The 20,010-nt window shown below is 41.1% G+C and overlaps 1 protein-coding gene across 5 annotated transcripts in view; it reads right to left on the bottom strand.

Moving 5' to 3' along the window:
- SLC35D2 (solute carrier family 35 member D2) overlaps positions 1-19,731 on the bottom strand; it is a 58,071-nt gene extending 38,340 nt beyond the window's left edge. For 3 of the 5 annotated variants that reach the window (XM_040245267.1, XM_040245285.1, XM_040245258.1), the window contains exons 1-3: positions 19,535-19,731; positions 10,922-10,955; positions 8,956-9,042 (exon numbers count right to left, since the gene is read on the bottom strand). In XM_040245267.1, coding sequence (XP_040101201.1) covers positions 8,956-9,042; positions 10,922-10,955; positions 19,535-19,686 — 273 coding nt within the window. In that variant the 5' untranslated portion in view covers positions 19,687-19,731. The remainder of the gene's footprint in view (positions 1-8,955; positions 9,043-10,921; positions 10,956-19,534) is intronic. The other 2 variants (XM_040245294.1, XM_040245277.1) reach the window with 2 other exon arrangements.
- Positions 19,732-20,010: the final 279 nt, after the last annotated feature.

The following is a 20,010-nucleotide window of genomic DNA, read 5'->3' on the forward strand; positions in this document are numbered from 1 at the left end:
TTCACAGCATCAACTTTTAGGATTTGAAATAGCTCAACTGAAATTCCATCACCTCCATTATCTTTGTTTGTAGTGATGCTTTGTAAGGCCCACTTGACTTTGCATTCGAGGATGTCTGTGTCTAGATGAGTGATCACACCATCGTGGTTATTTGGGTCAGTTCAGTTCAGTTCAGTCACTTAGTCATGTCCGACTCTGCAACCCCATGAATCGCAGCACACCAAGCCTCCCTGTCCATCACCATCTCACGGAGTTCACTCAGACTCATGTCCATCGAGTCCATGATGCCATCCAGCCATCTCATCCTCGGTCGTCCCCTTCTCCTCCTGCCCCCAATCCCTCCCAGCATCAGAGTCTTTTCCAATGAGTCAACTCTTCGCATGAGGTGGCCAAAGTATTGGAGTTTCAGCTTTAGCATCATTCCTTCCAAAGAAATCCGAGGGTTGATCTCCTTCAGAATGGACTGGTTGGATCTCCTTGCAGTCCAAGGGACTCTCAAGAGTCTTCTCCAACACCACAGTTCAAACACATCAATTCTTCGGCACTCAGCCTTCTTCACAGTCCAACTCTCACATCCATACATGACCACAGGAAAAACCATATGAAGATCTTTTTTGTATAGTTCTTCTGTGTACTGTTGCCACCTCTTCTTACTATCTTCTGCTTCTGTTCGGTCCATACAATTTCTGTCCTTTACTATGCTCATCTTTGCATGAAATTTTCACTTGGTATCTAATTTTCTGGAAGAGATCTCTAGTCTTTCCCATTCTATTGTTTTCCTCTATTTCTTTACAGGCTTTCTTATCTCTGCTTGCTATTTTTTGGAACTCCACATTCAAATGGTTATATCTTTTCTTTTCTCCTTTGCCTTTCACTTCTCTTTTCTCAGCTATTTGTAAGGCCTCTTCAGACAACCATTTTGCCTTTTTGCATTTCTTTTTCTTGGGGATGGTCTTGATCACCACCTCCTGTACAATGTCATGAACCTCTGTCCATTGTTCTTCAGGCACTTTGTCTATCAGATCTAATCCCTTGAATCTATTTGTCACTTCCACTGTATAATTTGTCACTTCCACTGTATAAGGGATTTGATTTGTGAAGGGGTGTAAGGAAGTGAAACTAACACATCCCCCTGCCTGAAGTTTGCCACTCAAGGAGATATTTGCAAGAATTAAATGGTCTTTTTACTTTGTTTCCTTACCTCCCCACCATCTTTGATCCATAAAAGAACCTGGCATTCAGGCCTCAACGAGACAGTTATTTTGAGGCCTAGCCTGTCTTCTTAGGCAGCTGGCTCCCCAAATAAAGTCCCTTCCTTGTCTCAATGCTTCATCTCTTGGATTTATTGGCCTACTTTTTATTTATTTATGTGGCAAGTAAAGCAAGCTTGGACTCCTTAACACAAACACAATTAGAAAGCATTTATTCTTTGGCATTCAGCCTTCTTTATCATCCAACCCTCACATCATACATGACAACTGGAAAAACCATAACCTTGACTACACAGTTTTAATTAACAGTAACCTTTTGAAGTTCCAACTGCCTGATCTTTGTTGCAAAAATTTTTACATATGATGGCTCCTCCCTTACCTCTTTGGAGCACTCTCTCAGAGCTATCTCAGCTGAGAGACTGCCTCCTGGGCTTAAGTCCTCGTTTTGTCTTCAAAATAAAACATAATTCTCAACTTTCAGGTTGTGTTTTTTTCTGGTCAACAATGTTCTGGTTAACAGTGTACAACTGCCTCAATCATGCTGCTGCTGCTGCTAAGTCGCTTCAGTCGTGTCCGACTCTGTGCAACCCCATAGACGGCAGCCCACCAGGCTCCCCCATCCCTGGGATTCTCCAGGCTAGAACACTGGAGTGGGTTGCCATGTCCTTCTCCAATGCATGAAAGTGAAAAGTGAAAGTGAAGTCCCTCAGTCGTGTCCGACTCTTAGCAACCCCATGGACTACAGACTACCAGGCTCCTCCGTCCATGGGATTTTCCAGGCAAGAGTACTGGGGTGGGGTGCCATTGCCTTCTCCGGACTCAACCATACAGCTGATGATATTACAATTTCAGAGGTTCTTAGGTATTGAAGAGAATCATTTGCCCTTACTACAATATAGAATTCAAAATAAAGGCAGTACTGACTTCCAGTTTCTGGTAACCATGGGCAAAATTATTTGTGCTAATACCGCTGCTGAAAACAACTAAAAATGCTAGGTAAAATAATTTAAAACCTTCATAAGGCATGAAAGGGCTAGGAAGATAGGGAGGAACTCCTAGGTCAAAAATAAAGGGGAAACAGAAACCCAGAGAGAAACAATGGAAGCCAGAGATAGCAGAATTACATCTCTGAAGCTCTGCCAAAGCAGAATTCAAACAAGAATATATTTCAAAAACAAAGGATTTTTTTTTTCCTTTTTCAGACAAAAATGAAGAGAATTTAAGCAGACCATCAGTAAATTCTAAAGAAGGTAGTTTCAGTCAGGAGGAAAACGGCAAGTGTGAGATTCACAAAGGAAAGAAAAACAAAGGAAACAGTAAATATAAATGGACATTTTCTTAAAAGAAAATTAAAATGTATTATGAGATTTAGAGTGTTAAAGCACTTAGTGGCAAGAGCATATAAGTTGAGAGGAAAAAGAAATTGGAGTGAAAGTCCTTGCATTGTTGACAGGGAGAATACATTCACCATTATAATTTGGTAAGTTAGGCATGCCTGTTTTGGATTCCAGGGAAACACTAAAAGAACTGAAACAAGAGTTCCACCTCATACAATTAAACACTTTAATGCACCAGGAAGGTTTAACTAACTTAAAATTTTAGGCACCTATGGGAATTCCCTGGCAGTCCACTGGTTAGAGCTCTGTGCTTCCACTGCAGGGGGCATGGGTTCGATCCCTGGTCAGGGAACTAAGATTCCCACAGGCTGTGTAGTGGGACAAAAAAAAAAAAAAAAAACCTAGGCACCTAATCATACAGTCTCAAAATACAGAAAACAAAACAAAAAAACCTAACAAATACTGAGAGAAACAGACAGATCCATAATCAGAGATAATGGCTGTAACAGTATCTTCATTCTCACATACTCTTAAAAATGTGACTTTCATACTCCCTTCCATTCAGAGGTAGGCTTCCCTTGTGGCTCAGCTGGTAAAGAAACTGCCAGCAATGTGGGAGACTTGGGTTCGATCCCTGGGTTGGGAAGATCCCCTGGAGAAGAGAAAGGCTACCCACTCTAGTATTCTGGCCTGGAGAATTCCATGGACTGTATAGTCCATGGAGCCGCAAAGAGTCATACACGGCTGAACCACTTTCACTTTCACTTTCCATCCAGAGGTAGGGTCTATGTCCTAACAGCAAAAGGTAACTAGAACATAGATAAAAGGCATCTCAAATAAACCTCCGGCAAACAACATACTTAATGGCAAAATATTAAAAGCTTTCCCTTTGAGATCAGACAAAAATGCCCAGTATTTACATTTCTAACACTGAATTGTAGGTCCTATGCTATACAGGAAAGCAAGTAAAAGAAATGAAAGAATATTGCAGATACAAAAACAATATACAAAAGAAAGATGAACATGTGTACCTGAGAAATGGGCTAATTCATGCTATATCACTAAACAAAGGTCATCAGCTATTGCAGCCACCACCTGGGCAGCCACAGCCTATGGTGAGCTGGTGAGGCCTAAGGGAACTCAGGAAGGAAAGAAAACCTGCCATATAGGAGCCATCAGACTGCAGTTGCTCCCACATGAGACTTAAGGAAATTTGGGACATGAAAACAGGATACTGGCCCAGATAGCTGAGGTGCATATCAAAGGAATGATTTCCAAGCCCAGATTTTGCATCTCCTTGTACACAGAAAACTGCTATATACCTTAAGTTAACATATTTGGTTTTCTTTAATTAACAGTAATTGTTTGAAAGTTCAGACGATCTTCACTTTGTTGCAAAACTCCTATATGTCCTAGCTCCCTGCCTCGACTCCTCAGAGCGGTTCTCTCACAATTACTTGAGATGCTGCCTCCCAGGCTTGAAGTCCTAAAAATTCCCGCTGAACAAACTACAATTCAGAAATTTAAGGTTTGTGAACAATTTTAAGTCAACATACCTCTGACTTTCCAAATAATCTTTTTTTGCCCATGCCTTGCAGCATGCGGGATCTTAGTTCCCTGACCAGGGATCAAACCTGTGCCATCTGCAATGGAACTGCAGAGTCCTAACACTAGACACTAGGAAATTTCCGTGTTTAAATGATATATGCAACAATAACAACAACAAAATCTACTTCTAACAAAAAATATTAGAACTCTATGGCAACCAACTCTAGTATTCTTGCCTAGAGAATTCCATGGACAGAGGAGCCTGGAGGGCTACAGTTCATGGGGTTGCAGAGTCAGACATGACTGACATATATAGAGAAAATTATAAAACTTTACTGAGGACAATTTAAAAGGGAGTATGTGCTTCCCTGGTGGCTCAGATGGTAAAGAACCTGCCTGCAATGCAGGAAACTTAGGTTTGATCCCTGGATCAGGAAGATCCCCTGAAGAAGGGAATGGCAACCCAGTCCAGTATTCTTGGCTGGAGAATTCCATGGACAGAGGAGCCTGGCGGGCTTCAATCTGTGTGGTCACAAAGAGATGGACACAACTGAGTGCCCAACACTTGCACTTTTACGTATACCATGTACATAGATTGTAAGATTCAACACTTTAAAGATGTCAATTCACTCCAAATTGCTTTAGAGCTTCAATGCAATCCCAATCAAAATCCAAAAAGGTTATTTTTCCTGAAAATTGACAATGTGCTTCTAATATTCATCTAAAAATGTGAAGAACCAAGAATTCAGGAGGTAAAGACTTGGTCTATCAGACAGCAAGACTTTGCATAGTGAAAGTCGCTCAGTCGTGTCCGACTGTTTGCAACCCCATGGACTGTATAGTCCCTGGAATTCTCCAGGCCAAAATACTGCAATGGGTAGCCTTTCCCTTCTCCAGAGGATCTTCCCAACCCAGGGATCAAACCCAGATCTTCCGCATTGCAGGCGGATTCTTTACCAGCTGAGCCACAAGGGACTTTCCATAAAGCAATAGTAATTATGACTGTGAGGAAACAGTGCAGAAACACAGACAAACAGAAAAGCACGGAGAGTCCAGAAACAACAGCATCATGATATAAGTGGCACAACATTAAGGATAAACTTCTCAGCTGATTCTGTGACAACTGAGTACCTAATTGGAAAAAAAATAAATGAAATTGGACCATTACCTCACACCATTCACAAAAATCAACTCCAAACAGATTAAAACCCTAATTCTGAAAAACAATATACTTTTTGTCTGGAAAAATATCTTTATAATCTCAGGATGGGGAAGAATTTCCTAAGTAAGAAAAATAGTGATTAATTATTAAGGAAAAGACTGATGAAATATAACTGTTTTAAAATTAAGATTCTTTTTCATGATAAGGCATACATGATAAAGAAATACAAGATAAATACATAATAAAGAAAATGAAAAGACAGGCCACAGAAGGGGAAAATATATTTGTAATGCTATAATAACTAACAAGAGGACTATCATTAATATATTTTTTTAAAACTCCTACGCAGATCAGTAAGAAAAAGACATAAACCCAACAGAAAAATGGGCACAAGTCTTAACAAGTACTTCATAGAAGAAGATATCCAAATGGGCACTAAAAAATGAAAGGCCACTCAACCTCATTAATAACCAGGGAAATGCAAATAAAAGCCAAGACGATGTCATTACATGCCCAGCATTGGCAAGAATGAGGAGCAATAAGGACTTTCATACATTTTTGTCAGGAGTGTGAATTGGTATAACTGCTTGGGAGAACAGTTTGCCATTATCTTTTCAAGGTGACAATATGCTCACTCTAGCAGTCAGCAGTTTCACTTTGTAATAAGCCTCCCAAAGAAACGACATGCACATGTGCTGTTTTGGACTGAACTGTGTCTGCTCTAAACTCACATCTTGAAGCCCTAGACCCCAGGTGATTGCAAGCAGAGTTAGGGCCTGAAAGGAGGTAATTGAGGTTAAGTGAGCTAGTAAGTGTGGGGTCCTAATCCAACAGGACCTGTGTTCTTATAAGAAGAGGAAGACACACCAGGAGTGCATAGGCACGGCATAAAGCCCACATGAGGCCACAGTGAGAAGGCAGCTGTCTATATGCCAAGGAGAGAACTCTCACCAGAAACCAACCCTATCAGCACCTTCATCTTGGACTTCCTGTCTCCAGAAGTGTGAGAAAATAAATTCCTTTTTTTAAAGCCACCTAGTCTATGGTATTTTGTTATGGGAGCCTTATCTGACTAATACATCAGCATCAAGATCCAACTCTCAGTACATTCAGAACAGTACTTTTTATTTTTCTAGCGCCCAAACGAGAAACAACTCCATTACCATAAACAGTAAAACAGAAAAATTATATTTATACCAAGAAAATAAAAGAATACAGCTACACACAACAGTGTAGATGAATCTTACCATCATAATAAAGTGAAAGCAAGATACAAAAACATATATAGTTTAATTCCCTTGATATAACCTCCAAGAACAGGCAAAACTAAATTCAAGTATACATACAAACTTAGAAAACTTACAAAGAACTCAAGAAAATCATTACAACAAAAGTCAGAATAATACGTAAGGATTCTGTGACCCCATCTCATGACCTAGGTAATGATTACAAGGGTAATTATTCATTCAACTACACATTCATGGATGATGTCTTTTTTTCCTATGTCTAGATATTTCACAATTGTTTAAAGTATTTAAAACTATATCATAAACTAAATGTAGGCATGCCCAACAATATTCTGATTTTTCTTATGATGACTGGATTAATATCTTTCCTACACTTCAGTGGTTTGTTTTTCTCTCTTTGTGGATGTCCCTGATTATTGATGCTGTAACAAATTGCCGACATCCGCTGGATCATGGAAAAAGCAAGAGAGTTCCAGAAAAACATCTATTTCTGCTTTATTGACTATGCCAAAGCCTTTGACTGTGTGGATCACAATAAACTGTGGAAAATTCTGAAAGAGATGGCAATACCAGAACACCTAACCTAACCTGCCTCTTGAGAAATCTGTATGCAGGTCAGGAAGCAACAGTTAGAACTGGACATGAAACAACAGACTGGTTCCAAATAGGAAAAGGAGTACGTCAAGGCTGTATATTGTCACCCTGCTTATTTAACTTATATGCAGAGGACATCATGAGAAACGCTGGACTGGAAGAAACAGAAGAAGCTGGAATCAAGATTGCCGGGAGAAATATCAATAACCTCAGATATGCAGATGACACCACCCTTATGGCAGAAAGTGAAGAGGAATTAAAAAGCTTCTTGATGAAAGTGAAAGAGGAGAGTGAAAAAGTTGGCTTAAAGCTCAACATTCAGAAAACGAAGATCATGGCATCCGGTCCCATCACTTCATGGGAAATAGATGGGAAAACAGTAGAAACAGTGTCAGACTTTATTTTTTTGGGCTCCAAAATCATTGCAGATGGTGACTGCAGCCATGAAATTAAAAGACGCTTACTCCTTGGAAGGAAAGTTATGACCAACCTAGATAGTATATTCAAAAGCAGAGACATTACTTTGCCAACAAAGGTCCGTCTAGTCAAGGCTATGGTTTTTCCTGTGGTCATGTACGGATGTGAGAGTTGGACTGTGAAGAAGGCTGAGCGCCGAAAAATTGATGCTTTTGAACTGTGGTGTTGGAGAAGACTCTTGAGAGTCCCTTGGACTGCAAGGAGATCCAACCAGTCCATTCTGATGGAGATCAGCCCTGGGATTTCTTTGGAAGGAATGATGCTAAAGCTGAAGCTCCAGTACTTTGGCCACCTCATGCGAAGAGTTGACTCATTGGAAAAGACTCTGATGCTGGGAGGGGTTGGGGGCAGGAGGAGAAGGGGACGACCCAGGATGAGATGGCTGGATGGCATCACGGACTCGATGGACGTGAGTCTGAGTGAACTCTGGGAGATGGTGATGGACTGGGAGGCCTGGCATGCTGCGATTCATGGGGTCGCAAAGAGTCGGACACGACTGAGCGACTGAACTGAACTGAACTAAAGCATGTTTAGTCAGCCTGATGAATAATCCAGAGCTAGATGCCAATGTTTTTCCAGGTCTTAGAGACATGGAGTGAACAAACCATGTGAACTCTTTACTTACAAGGAACTGCAATCTGATTTAACCTCCCTAAATCCAAAAATGTCACCATGATCCATTTAATACCACCAGTCGCAGGGGATTGTTCTAGGAATTAAATGTCTGGCCTCATGCCTGGCACCTAGCAACTGTTCAATAAAATTAGTTTCATTCCACATATCCAGGAAGAAATGCCAGGTCTCCTGTTTGTAGTTCTACCATGGGGGGAAAAAAAAATCAAACTATGTATATCAAATTGTATTTACTCTTTATTCCACTCACAGGTTTTATCTACCCAAGCTAAAAATGAAAATTTAAAGCAGAGATCAGCAAACTGGGAGGGCCCAAGAGATAAATCTAATTAATCTTCTATTTATGCAAATAAAGTTTTATTAGAACACAACTACATCGATTCATTTATACACATATCATCTACAGCTGCTTTCAAAGAACAGAGCTGAATAGCTGCAAGAGAGATAGTCTGGCCCACAGAGTCTAATTATTTGCTATTTGGTCCTTTACTAAACAAGCTTGACAATTTCTGTTTTCCTATTTCAGAAGACACATAGTATTTACTTAATATCCATTGCTAAGCACACACTTTTACTATCATTTTACATTAGTGGACCACTCAATGATATGAAATCTTTATTAAAAAGTTTCTAACCAGCAGGAAGCACAGGGTATATGGAAATGGACCTGTACTCTAAGATCAATTTGTAATTTTATAGCATTTTCACATTTTCCAACAGAGCTATATGTACTTTCCATCACATACCTTTGTAGGAATTTTCTTATCAAAATCAGGAAAGTGAATTATTTTACTTAGCTTGGACACATAGAGTATCATTATGGTAACTGCCATCTAAAGAAAATGGAAGAGAAAAACTTCAGCAAAATATCTAGAAAGACTATTTGAGGTACAAATACATCACCAGAAGAAAAGAGATTCACCAAAAACATATGTATCGGAAAAATCTATTTTCTACGTTCCAAAAAAATTATTATTCCTTAAAATATTAACTTTTTTTTGTCACTGTATGGATTGCATTAGAACTATAGGCAAAAAATATAACATTAAATAGACTCACACATATACACGTGATCTCAAGCGGCTCAAGGAACAAGAACAGAGGGAAAAAACAATGGTGTGCCCCAAACGGACCAGTGTGACCACAGTCAGTGAGGCTGCTTCTTGATTCTGAACCATACCCCCCACGTACTGAGCATATGGTCCCCCTCCCCCATAAAGTAAGTGTTGGGGTGAAAGGAGTGGGGGGAAGGGAGGCAAATTCCACATAAACGTATTTTGTAAAATACACAATTTCTAGAATACAGAAGACATTTTCTCTCCACCTAGCCAGTGTTACAAAAAATATCTCATTTAAATGCTATTCAGCTGGGTTACACCAGGTATATCAGGAATACTCCAGATTATTATTATGAAATAAATAGTTTTAATACCATCTTTCTATGCAAATTTTAGAATTTATTCACTTTTCTCCATATTAGGATGCAAAAACATAAGGACTCCTTCAACATGATTACTGTCCTAAACCTCGAGCCTGAGTGTACAGATACTCATGACAGATTTATATAACTCCAGCCCACTCTGAATAATAATTGTAGTTTGTATTTATGACTTACCTTATAATTCTTAACAGAAATATACCAACAGTATGTAAACTATTCTGCAACTCAAATTTTTAAAGTTTGGTCTACTGGCTTCTTCCCTTACAAACTGCAAATCAAAAAGGTTTTTTCCTTAATTAAGTACAAGACAGTGAATTTATTTGCCTTGGGCATTACATAGGGTGTATTACCACATACTATTGATCTTTTAAAGTGCTTCTTTAAACATATTTTCACACTGAACCATAAAGATATATTTTTTATTACCTTAAGGAAACACTGTTTCCTTGTTATTTTTTCACCCTAAAATGATGTGCAAAGAGTATCTTATTAGCAAAACCTTTAACTAGAATAATGTTTATCTGTATAAATTCCAGATTCACAATTTAAAATTTAGTTAACAGATAATTTTTATAATTTTTTCCTCCCTGTAAACTAAAGAACAACAAAAACCACCTTCAGTACCTGTTAACATTTGTCTACTAGAAATTACTAGCATATGACCAGAAAAAAAAAGTAAGCAAGTCACAAAATAATATTAATAGAAAATTTCAGAAACAGCCAAATGTAGGTAAGTTTGAAAGTTTATCCAAGCTTACCCTTACACTTGAGAACAAACATCATGAAGTTCAGGAAGGAAACGGCAAACCTATTTAGTTTGGCCCATAGAGAGTTTTATGAAAAAATATGAATCTGTTGCCACCATTTACAAATTGGGAGGTTTGCTGTGAAAATAAAATTTCCCTGATTCCTAGTGAGCCTCACCTCATGCCCCCCAATCCTTTTCTTAAACAAGCACAGTGACTTGAACTGTGCACACTCATCTGTAACCCAGCAGACCTTGGAGGCTTTCAGTCTGCTGCCCCCTTACTTTAGAGTAATTAAATTCTATTAAGGAAGTTAGAATTAGTCATTTTTCCTACAAATACAACTATTCCTAAATTGTAAAATGAAATAAAATGTATCAATACTTCACTTTGTCTCACCCAAAGTACCATAGTCCTCTGCCAACTGAATAAATTCGTAAACCATAGTCTTAAACAAAAGCACTTACAACTTCATCATATGTACTAACAAATAATTAAGAGGTTAATTTATCTTTTTTCACTTACCTGTCCAACTCCAAGAACAATTGGTGATGGGAAACTACAAAAAATATAGAATGACAAATAATTTTAGCAACTGATGAAAAAATTTGAAAACAATATACAATACAGAATGACAGGAGTTATTAAAAGTTTCTGTTATTAAAAGCTTATTAAACTTGTTAAAAGGTTATTAAAAGGTCTTAGACTATTTTTTCTGTCTTAGTGAAAACATCTAATTTGTTCATTGTTCATTTCTTTTCCATTTTTTAAACTGATCATTGCTAAACTGGGCAAACTTCTATTTCCCCTTGAGGCAGACTGTGATATTAACAACACAGTTGTATATGTAGAAAGTCAAAGTAATCTGGGGATAAATGACTAGAATTAATAAGTAACTTTAGCAAAGTTACTGGATAGAAGATGAACATGTGAAAAAAAATCACTTCTAGGTCAATATATCATAAAGACACAAAGAACATAATAATTTTAAAGGTGTTCACTTGCAATAGCACCCAATAACATCAAATAATACTATGGGTATTTTATGGTAATAAAAAAATATTTTTACTTTTTTAGGCATGAAATGATATTGCAGTGGTTTTTAAAAAATAAAATAAAATAGTACTTCTTATCCTTTAGAAATTCATAATAATCTGAGGGGAGATACTGGAATTGAGAAGAGGAGCAATATAAATGTAACAAGCTTGTTGCAACTGGATGATGGCTACACGGAGATTCATTATACTGGTTTCCTTTCTTCAAAATAATATACCCAGGTACAAATCTAATAAAATATTTCCAAGAACTACCTCTACATAGAAAACTATAAATCTATATATAAAAAATGAAAGAAGCCCTAAATAAAGTTCATGGGTTAGAATCAATATTGTAGTGATCCACAAACTCAAATCTCTCTTTACAAACAAGAACAGGTATTTTGTATTGACCCTGAAACTGAATTTCAAGGCCAAAGCAAACATGATCTAAAATAATCATGAAGAAAAAACGTTGGAGGACTGATTCTGCTGGATGCCAGTATTCTCTCTTTCTTTCTTTTTTTCTTTTTTCTTGTTTTGGCTGCAGCATGCTGGAATCCTAGTTCCCAGACCAGGAATTGAACCCATACTCTGCAGTGGAATCGCAGAGCCCTAACCACTGGACCACCAGGGAATTTTCCAGGATTGATTTTAAAGTCACAACAAGTGAGAGAGTGTGGTATTTGCACAATGATATTCTAACCAGACGATGCATGAAAACAGAGATGAGGACAGATACACACCCACATGGAAACCTGATTCATGACAACAATGACCACACAGAGGAGAAGGGAAAAGACGGTCGGTCTTTTAACAAATGGCACCAGGCAACTGGATACAGAAGCTTACTCCCTACGTAATACCATACTTAACAAGGCAGCACATCACCTCGCCAGGCTCACTCGCTGTCCAGCCCTTCACTGGCTCCCAGTCATTCTGTCCAGCTACTCAAAAGACGGAATATCACTCAAAAAGCCACCACCGCCACCAACACCACCTCAGCCCCTAAACTGCATGTCACAGGGAAACATACCTATTTCAGATAGGGTGAGAAGAGAATAAGGAACTAACCTACCTTGTCAGAGGAAACAGAATGACTGGACAGCACCGCCATGAAAATAAAATGACCGCTAATGGATGCCGCATGTGCCGCCCAGACACCTGCTTCTGGACTGAAGCCCTCATTCCCCAGTTTCCCAAAAGCATCCTCAGCGGGAGAAAGCTGCCTTGCCAACAGCCCCCAACTCCCTGAGACCAGACTGCGTTCCAAGCCTGCACGTCTGTGCAGAGGTATAAAGGCCAAGGGCCCTCGACCCAATTCAAGACAACTTTGTTGAGCCCTTCCAGCTCCAGAGACCCTGGGATAAGGCTCTGTTGTGATGAAGCATAGCCCAGCTTCTCTCTCTTCTTAATCCTGTTTCCCTCACTCTCCCACAGGAGTGGGTCCCAAGAGTACTGCCCAGAATACTTTCCTTGAGTCTGAGAGTATCCTTGCCCAGGAATACAACCTGCTGCTGCTACTGCTAAGTCGCTTCAGTCGTGTCCGACTCTGTGCGACCCCATAGACGGCAGCCCACCAGGCTCCCCCATCCCTGGGATTCTTCAGGCAAGAACACCCGAGTGGGTTGCCATTTCCTTCTCCAATGCATGAAGGTGAAAAGAGAAAGTGAAGTCGCTCAGAGTTAGTGTCCAACTCTAAGTGACCCCATGGACTGTAGCCTTCCAGGCTCTTCCATCCATGGGATTTCCCAGGCAAGAGTACTGGAGTGGGTATCATTGCCTTCTCCGATACAACTTGCAACATCAAGCAAAATAATAAGACTAGAACATAAACAGTAAATCAACAACAAAAGGCTTATGGAAGGAAGGCAAAGAGCTCAGCCTGGAAGAGAATGTAACACAAGGAGAGAAGGCACCTTTTTAACTGTTTCCAGCTATAGAACACCTTAATAAGAAGATAGCAACAAAACCAACAGCTCAAAATTGAGATAACAAAGCAAACAAGTGGATGAAAAGGGAAGCACAGATCTAAGGAAACCAACTGAGGAAGAAAACGTAACTGCTGTATGAGTAATTTAGAAACAACATGGAAGTAAATGACTGCTGCTGAAAAATGAATTACCGAGACAAAATTATCATAGTGAATGAACAGGAAAAAGATACAGTCTCAAAAATAAACATTTTGAAGATAGATACCACCAGAAAGGGCTAATTTCTGTGCTGTTTTCTCTCAATAAAGAGAGAAAATAACTCAAAGATTAAAAAAAAAGGCAAATTTGTTTCATTGACATGAGGAAAAGAAGCAAACTCTCCAGATCTAAAAGCACATTTGTTGCATAAAAAGTTGTTAAGAATATTCAACACGATTAACACAGCAGCCATGAACTCTCCACAAAAACACTACCCTGCAATGGAATCCACTACTTAGGAATCAAACCAAAATACTGAACTCTGGAATGGAGACACTGCGATAAAAGGCTACTGACTACTGTATTCATTTAACATAGACCAGATTCAAACATCTGTGGGATTATACTTATAAAACAGGATGCTACACCATAAAAGAAGATATGGAGGGGAGAGGAGATAGGAAGAAGTACACAGGTGTCATGCTTCATAGCAAAGAAGCCATACATATAGTCAGAAACTGAAGAAACATATTTGAAAGTCAACAATTCTTTTCATTGAACTCTAATTTCTCTTCCCTCCATTCAATTCAGTTAAAACTAAATTTCATACATACATGCAACTTGCAGCCCTCACCTTAAGCCTTCAAGCGCAGCCAGAATGACTAATGGTGTTACAACCCCTCATATGATGCAAGCTGACATTGCATAGGGTCCACTATTAGTATAAAGCCAAAAAAATGTTTAATCTGAATGTAATCAAGCCTTTAGATCTAACTTTCAGTGTAAAAAAAAATAGAAAGTAAGTTAAGTGAGACTTCAAAAAATAAATCAAACAATCCATAACAGGGGACACTTTACAACACACCTGGGTCAGGCATTTCAAAGTCAATATCAAGGGGAAGTTGAGAAGGAAATGGCAACCCACTCCAGTACTCTTGCCTGGGAAATCCATGGACAGAGGAGCCTGGCAGGCTACAGTCCATGGGGTCGCAAAGAGTCAGATAGGACTGAACAGGCACACACATGCATGTTGAAATATCTGAGAGTGCAGTGTCATGATGTATGAATGATGTATTCAATGGTTCATGCGACCCCAGGGACTGCAGCACTCCAGGCTTCTCTTCCTCCAAAATCTCTCACAGTTTGTTCAAATTCATGTCCATTGAGTCGGTGATGCTATCTAACCATCTCATCCTCTGCCGCCCTCTTCTCCTTTTGCCTTCTATCCTTTCCAGCATCAGGGTCTTTTCCAATGAGTCATCTCTTCGCATCATGTGGCCAAAGTATTGGAGCTTCAGCTTCAGCAAGTCTGTCCAGGGAATATTCAGGGTTGATTTTCTTTAGGATGGACTGTTTTGATGTCCTTGCAGTCCAAGGGACTCTCAAGAGTTCCCTCCAGTACTACAACTCAATATCATCAATTCTTCAGCACTCAAATATAGCAAAATGTTAATTACTTAATTTCAGTGGTGTATGTACAAATGTTCAGTGTACTTTGCTTTCCACTTTCCTGTGTGCTTGAAACTTTTCATAATAAAAAGTGGTAGGGGGACTTAAGTGTTAATTGCTCAGTCATGTCGAATTCTTTGCGACCCCATGGACTACAGTCCGCCGGACTCCTCTCTCCATGAGATTCTCCAGGGAAGAATACTGGAGTGGGTAGCTATTCCATTCTCCAGGGGATCTTCCTGACTCAGGGGTCGATCCTAAATCTCCTGACTGCAGGCAGATTCTCTACGTTTGAACCACCAGGAAAGCTCAGAGGGACTTTGGTGATCCTCAAACAATTGAATAATTAAATGAAAGCCCCCACTCATTTCCCATTCCTTTTTGAATTAAAGAAAATAATTTATAAAGAAATGAGCAAATAAGTATCTATATCTATAAATATAGTTTATACAAAAAAGTAATTCAGCCTATCTTTCTCCAATCCATCCATCTAAAAGATGTCTGAAGTTATTACCTAATGTCAACTATAGTAATTTTTAAAATTTTACCCTAATATTTTTCTCTTGTTTGAATACTTTAGAATGATCACACAGAATGACTTTTCTTTTTAAAAAAATTCAAAATATTGATTCTAGATAGTGGGAATATGAACAATTATTATTATCATCATCTTTGTACATTTGTATACTTAAATAACACCCAGTTTTAAACTGAATTATTTTTGGAGTGAATGCAAGGAAATGAAGATAGTATGTATACACAACCTTTTAAAGTCTGACTCTGAAAGGATCAGAGAAATGAGCACCCATGTGGATCAAGGGAGGGTTATTTTTGCTTGAGAAACCTAAACATGTTTTAAGCCGACAGAGAGAGGCAGCTGACGCAGAATAGAGGAGGATAGTAAAAGGAGCAGGGAGGAAGGGACATCCAGAAATGGGGAGCTGGGCCCTCCACAGGAATAAAGCACTCCCTCCATCACAGCAGAAAGGGGACCTCATCTGACAGTTTCTATTTTCCTCAATGAAGTATCAGAGGAGAGTGGAGGATGGGGGTGTGGAAGGTTTCAGGGTAAAAGAGAAAGCAGGAAGGAGACATTTCTGAAACAAGGAAAGCAAGGCTCCAGAAGAAACTAGCAGGTGGCAGAAGAGCTGGTTTTGAGGTCTGTGATCATCAGCTTAAAGTCAACCCAGCCATACCCAAAGTGATTTTTTTCTCCCAGCACAGTCAGAGTTGCTCAGTGCTGAAGGAAAGTTGCAAAAGGTAGGCTGTGTGAGGTAAGTACCAGCCAAGGCAAGAGCTGGGAAGGAGTCTTAGGGGCTTCCAGGGAGGGGCCCGCCAGCTAGACCAGGAGAGAAGGGACGCCTGGAGGGTGGATGTGGCAGAAATACCTGGGCTGCAGCACTAAGCATGGATATCCTGCACAGGGACTGGAGAGGCTGGCAGGGCCACCCTGAGCACACGGCCCTGGAAGTGACACGGAACGTGGGACACGACGGGCTTGGACGGTTCAGCACACGTAGCACGAAGTCTCGAGGGCTTAAAGAGTCTGGGTGGAGAGAAAGACCAGGACTGCACTAAGTCAGCCACAGAAGCTCAGGAGGCACTATAGAGAGGACAGAAAGGGAGCTAAGCCTGGACTCGCCACAGAGCAGAGGCAGTGGGGAGCTACGAGGACTCAACCCCACCTCCTGGCTACAGGCGGGGCATGACCAGGATCCATCTCCTTCCCAGGAGCCAAAAGGAGCAGTGTCTTTAGGAGAGAGCCAGTTTTCATCAGAGTAGGAGAAACTTAGGAGTTTTTTTATTTTTAATATAAACTTCCAGTTGCCACCACTGGAGCCTCTGATTCAATAGCTTTAAGAAAAAAAAAAAAAATTCTCTCCTAGGGATTCACATTACCAAGCAAGTTTGGAAACGACTGTGTTAAATGATCTCAAAGCCCTGGATTGTGTAAACAAACAGCAAGTACCAAGCACATATCTGTTGAACTAAATACAACTAAGTTTACACTTTTTATTAAGTATTACTCATAAAATCTTGCATGTCAGAGATCAGTATTAAAATAGTAACAAAAAAACAGCTGAGACTGCCTCATGAATGTGACTCCAAAGAACCACTACTGTTCTCCCTGTTGGAGTGAGAGGGAGAAGAATCTGCGGGACAAGATGGGCTTTGATGGTCCAGCGCTAGTGTTCTTCTTTGTAGTGACTTCTGAGCTTCCGTGGCTCATTTAGTGGAGTCCTGGTCTTTCTCTTCACCCTTCAGGATTCGGGCTACATGCGCTGAACCATCAAAGCCCATCTTGTCCCCCAGATTCTTTTCCTTCTCACTCTAACAGGGTCTGACTCCAAGTCCTTCCAAGGCGCTCTCTCAATGACCTAAAACTAACATATAACTAAGACCACTCATCAGTCTGGTACTCCAACCAGACACAATCTACTCAAATTGGAAGAGAAAAAAAAATATTCCCTGAGCTACATTCCCATAATCCTGTGAACTAGGTAATTACAAAAAGTTCTTCCTTCTACCTGACAACTCAACATTCTATCCTCAAACAGTTAATGTCTGGATCAGATTTCTAAGGCTTATTGTTATAACCCAATAACCCCAACTCTCTTCACCTCAAAACATGCTCCGAAAGCATCCTGAGATGAGAGACTAAACAATGTTTTTTGAACAGGGCTCTCCAACTGTGTATCACATTACGGAAGTGTGAAACATACAAGGTTATAAGGGGCTTTGCCTTGCTGAGACAAAAACAATTTCCTCCTTCAGTCATGGAACTCAAAATTTTAAAGATGGAAAGGTTAGAGCAAGAGATGCCTCATACAATTCTTTCCAGTCAAGCACTGTCCTTCATCTTCCAAGCACTTAACCAGTGTTTACCGGTCCCTGCTTCCAACAAGACGCATGTTTTTGGACTCATTGACTGCTCCGGTCAGCGAGCAGACTGCTCAGTCAAGAGCAAAAAGGAGAGATTTACCATCAAACTTCAACTGATACATCTGTCAGCCACTCCCCAAAAGCCTATTAACAGCATTCTCTTTTTATGATACGTGTCTATTGAATATTATTGAATGAATGAAGGATCTGATCCTACCGATCTCAACACTCTCTCTCCTACCACTTGCTCGTTCAGTTCTAGCCAGATCACCTTCTCTCTACTCCTCCAGTAGGCCAAGCTCATGCCCACTTTAGCACATTTTCTTCTGTGTGGAATGCTCTCCACCAACCACTCCACCCCAGGAACTCTCACAGCAAACCTGAAATCACCTTGCTTATTCAGGAGCCCACTTGCTTACTTTCCTCTCTACCACTGATAGGGTAGGGGGCTCCACCGCAGGTTGGAGCTGCTTCCCTGGTGCCAGGGATTGGCACCTGGTAGGTGCTCAGTAAATATCTGTTAGAAGTGGAACCAGCCAAGCTCACCTAGGTTTTAGCTTCTGCTAGTTTAAAATAAGGAAGCTGAAGACACTCTGAGGTTTCTTTGTTGTTGTTAAGTAGTGTTCACCCTTTTCATGACCCCATGGACTGTAACCTGTCAGGCTTCTCTGTCCATTGGATTTCCCAGGCAAGAATACTGGAGTGGGTTGCCATTTCCTTCTCCAAGGGATCTTCCCCACCCAGGGATGGAACCTCTGTCTCCTGCCCAGGCAGGATGATTCCTTACTTCTGAGCTACCAGGGAAGCCCTTTGGACTCTTTATAAAATTCTGATTTTACATTCTTGTAGCACAGTATAGTTTACAAGGAGCCCTCACTTACGACTGCTCATGCCGAGGCTCTGGGAGATAATTTACAGAGATGTAATTATCTGGTGGAGCTGGGTCTAAATTTACAACCCTTTTGATGCCTATATAACCAAAGCAGAATTAAACAGGATTTTCTATCTTTACAAATACGTTCAAGTAAATACAAATTTGCTGGTTTACTACATACTCATTAAAAAAAAAAAAAGTAGAGAATATGAAATTTTGTTTTCTCCAATTTCCCAGGAACATGCTGGTAATTTGAGAATGAATCATCAAACAATGCGAATAAACTCATCCATTCAGGACTCTTCTGATGCTTGAATATCTAAACTTGTAAAAATAGCTTACATTTGAAAGGCACATTCGGATCGCTAATTTCAGCTCACTGGTGCTCGTGAAAGCAGAGGTGCGCTTCCTGTCCTGCCGCGGTAAGGTGCGCCCGCGCTGACTTGCTAGCTTGCGGTTTGGTTTCCAGAACAGTGCAAAGGTCCGGACTCTGAATACGTGGCCCGTGCGCAGTGCACTAGCCGCCCAAATTGGCTCCGGAGTTAGCAGCGACGCTTCCCGCTCGCCGTTCCCACCCACTCGCTGACCCGAGTGCGCCGAAGTGCACGAGGGCCGGCAACCCAGCGGCTCTCCCCGGCTTCGGGACCTCCGGAGTCCAGCCAGCACCCGCCCGGCGCGGCGCCGGAGCGGAAAGGTCCCGGAGTCGCGCGAAGCAGCCAGGCGCCCCCGCGGACTCCTCCTCCCAGCCCCGAGGCTCCCGCCTCACCGGTAGGTGGTCAGCAGCGCCTTGTTGACCAGCACGAGGAGGAAGGAGCAGGTCCCGTAGAAGAGGGCCGACAGTAGCTTGGCCACCCGGGAAGGCAGCCGCGCGGAAGCGGGGTCCGCGCCCGCGCTCTGGGCCTGGCCGCCGGCCGTCATGTCCCGCGGCCGCCCGTCTGGGCCACCCTTGGGCCCGCGCCACCCCAGTTCAGTCCCCGCCCCAGCCAGCGCAGGAGGAGGCGCGGCCGAAACAGGAAGGGCCGCGGAGGGAACCCCACACGCCCCGCGCCCGGCGCCCCAAAGCTGCCCGCACGTAGGAGCGGCTTCGGCTCAAGTTCGTCGTCAAAGGCACCACCCTCTGACTCTCGTCTGGGTTTGGGAGAGTTTTTAAAAACCCTGTCTTCCTCTAAACTGCCGCCTTAGGGAAAAACGTTAAGACTTAGGGTTTGTTTTGCCCTTTAAAAAAAATAATAATATTTTCAG

Source organism: Oryx dammah, unplaced genomic scaffold (assembly GCF_014754425.2).
Source record: "Oryx dammah isolate SB20612 unplaced genomic scaffold, SCBI_Odam_1.1 HiC_scaffold_1, whole genome shotgun sequence".
NCBI classification, from domain to species: Eukaryota; Metazoa; Chordata; class Mammalia; order Artiodactyla; family Bovidae; genus Oryx; species Oryx dammah.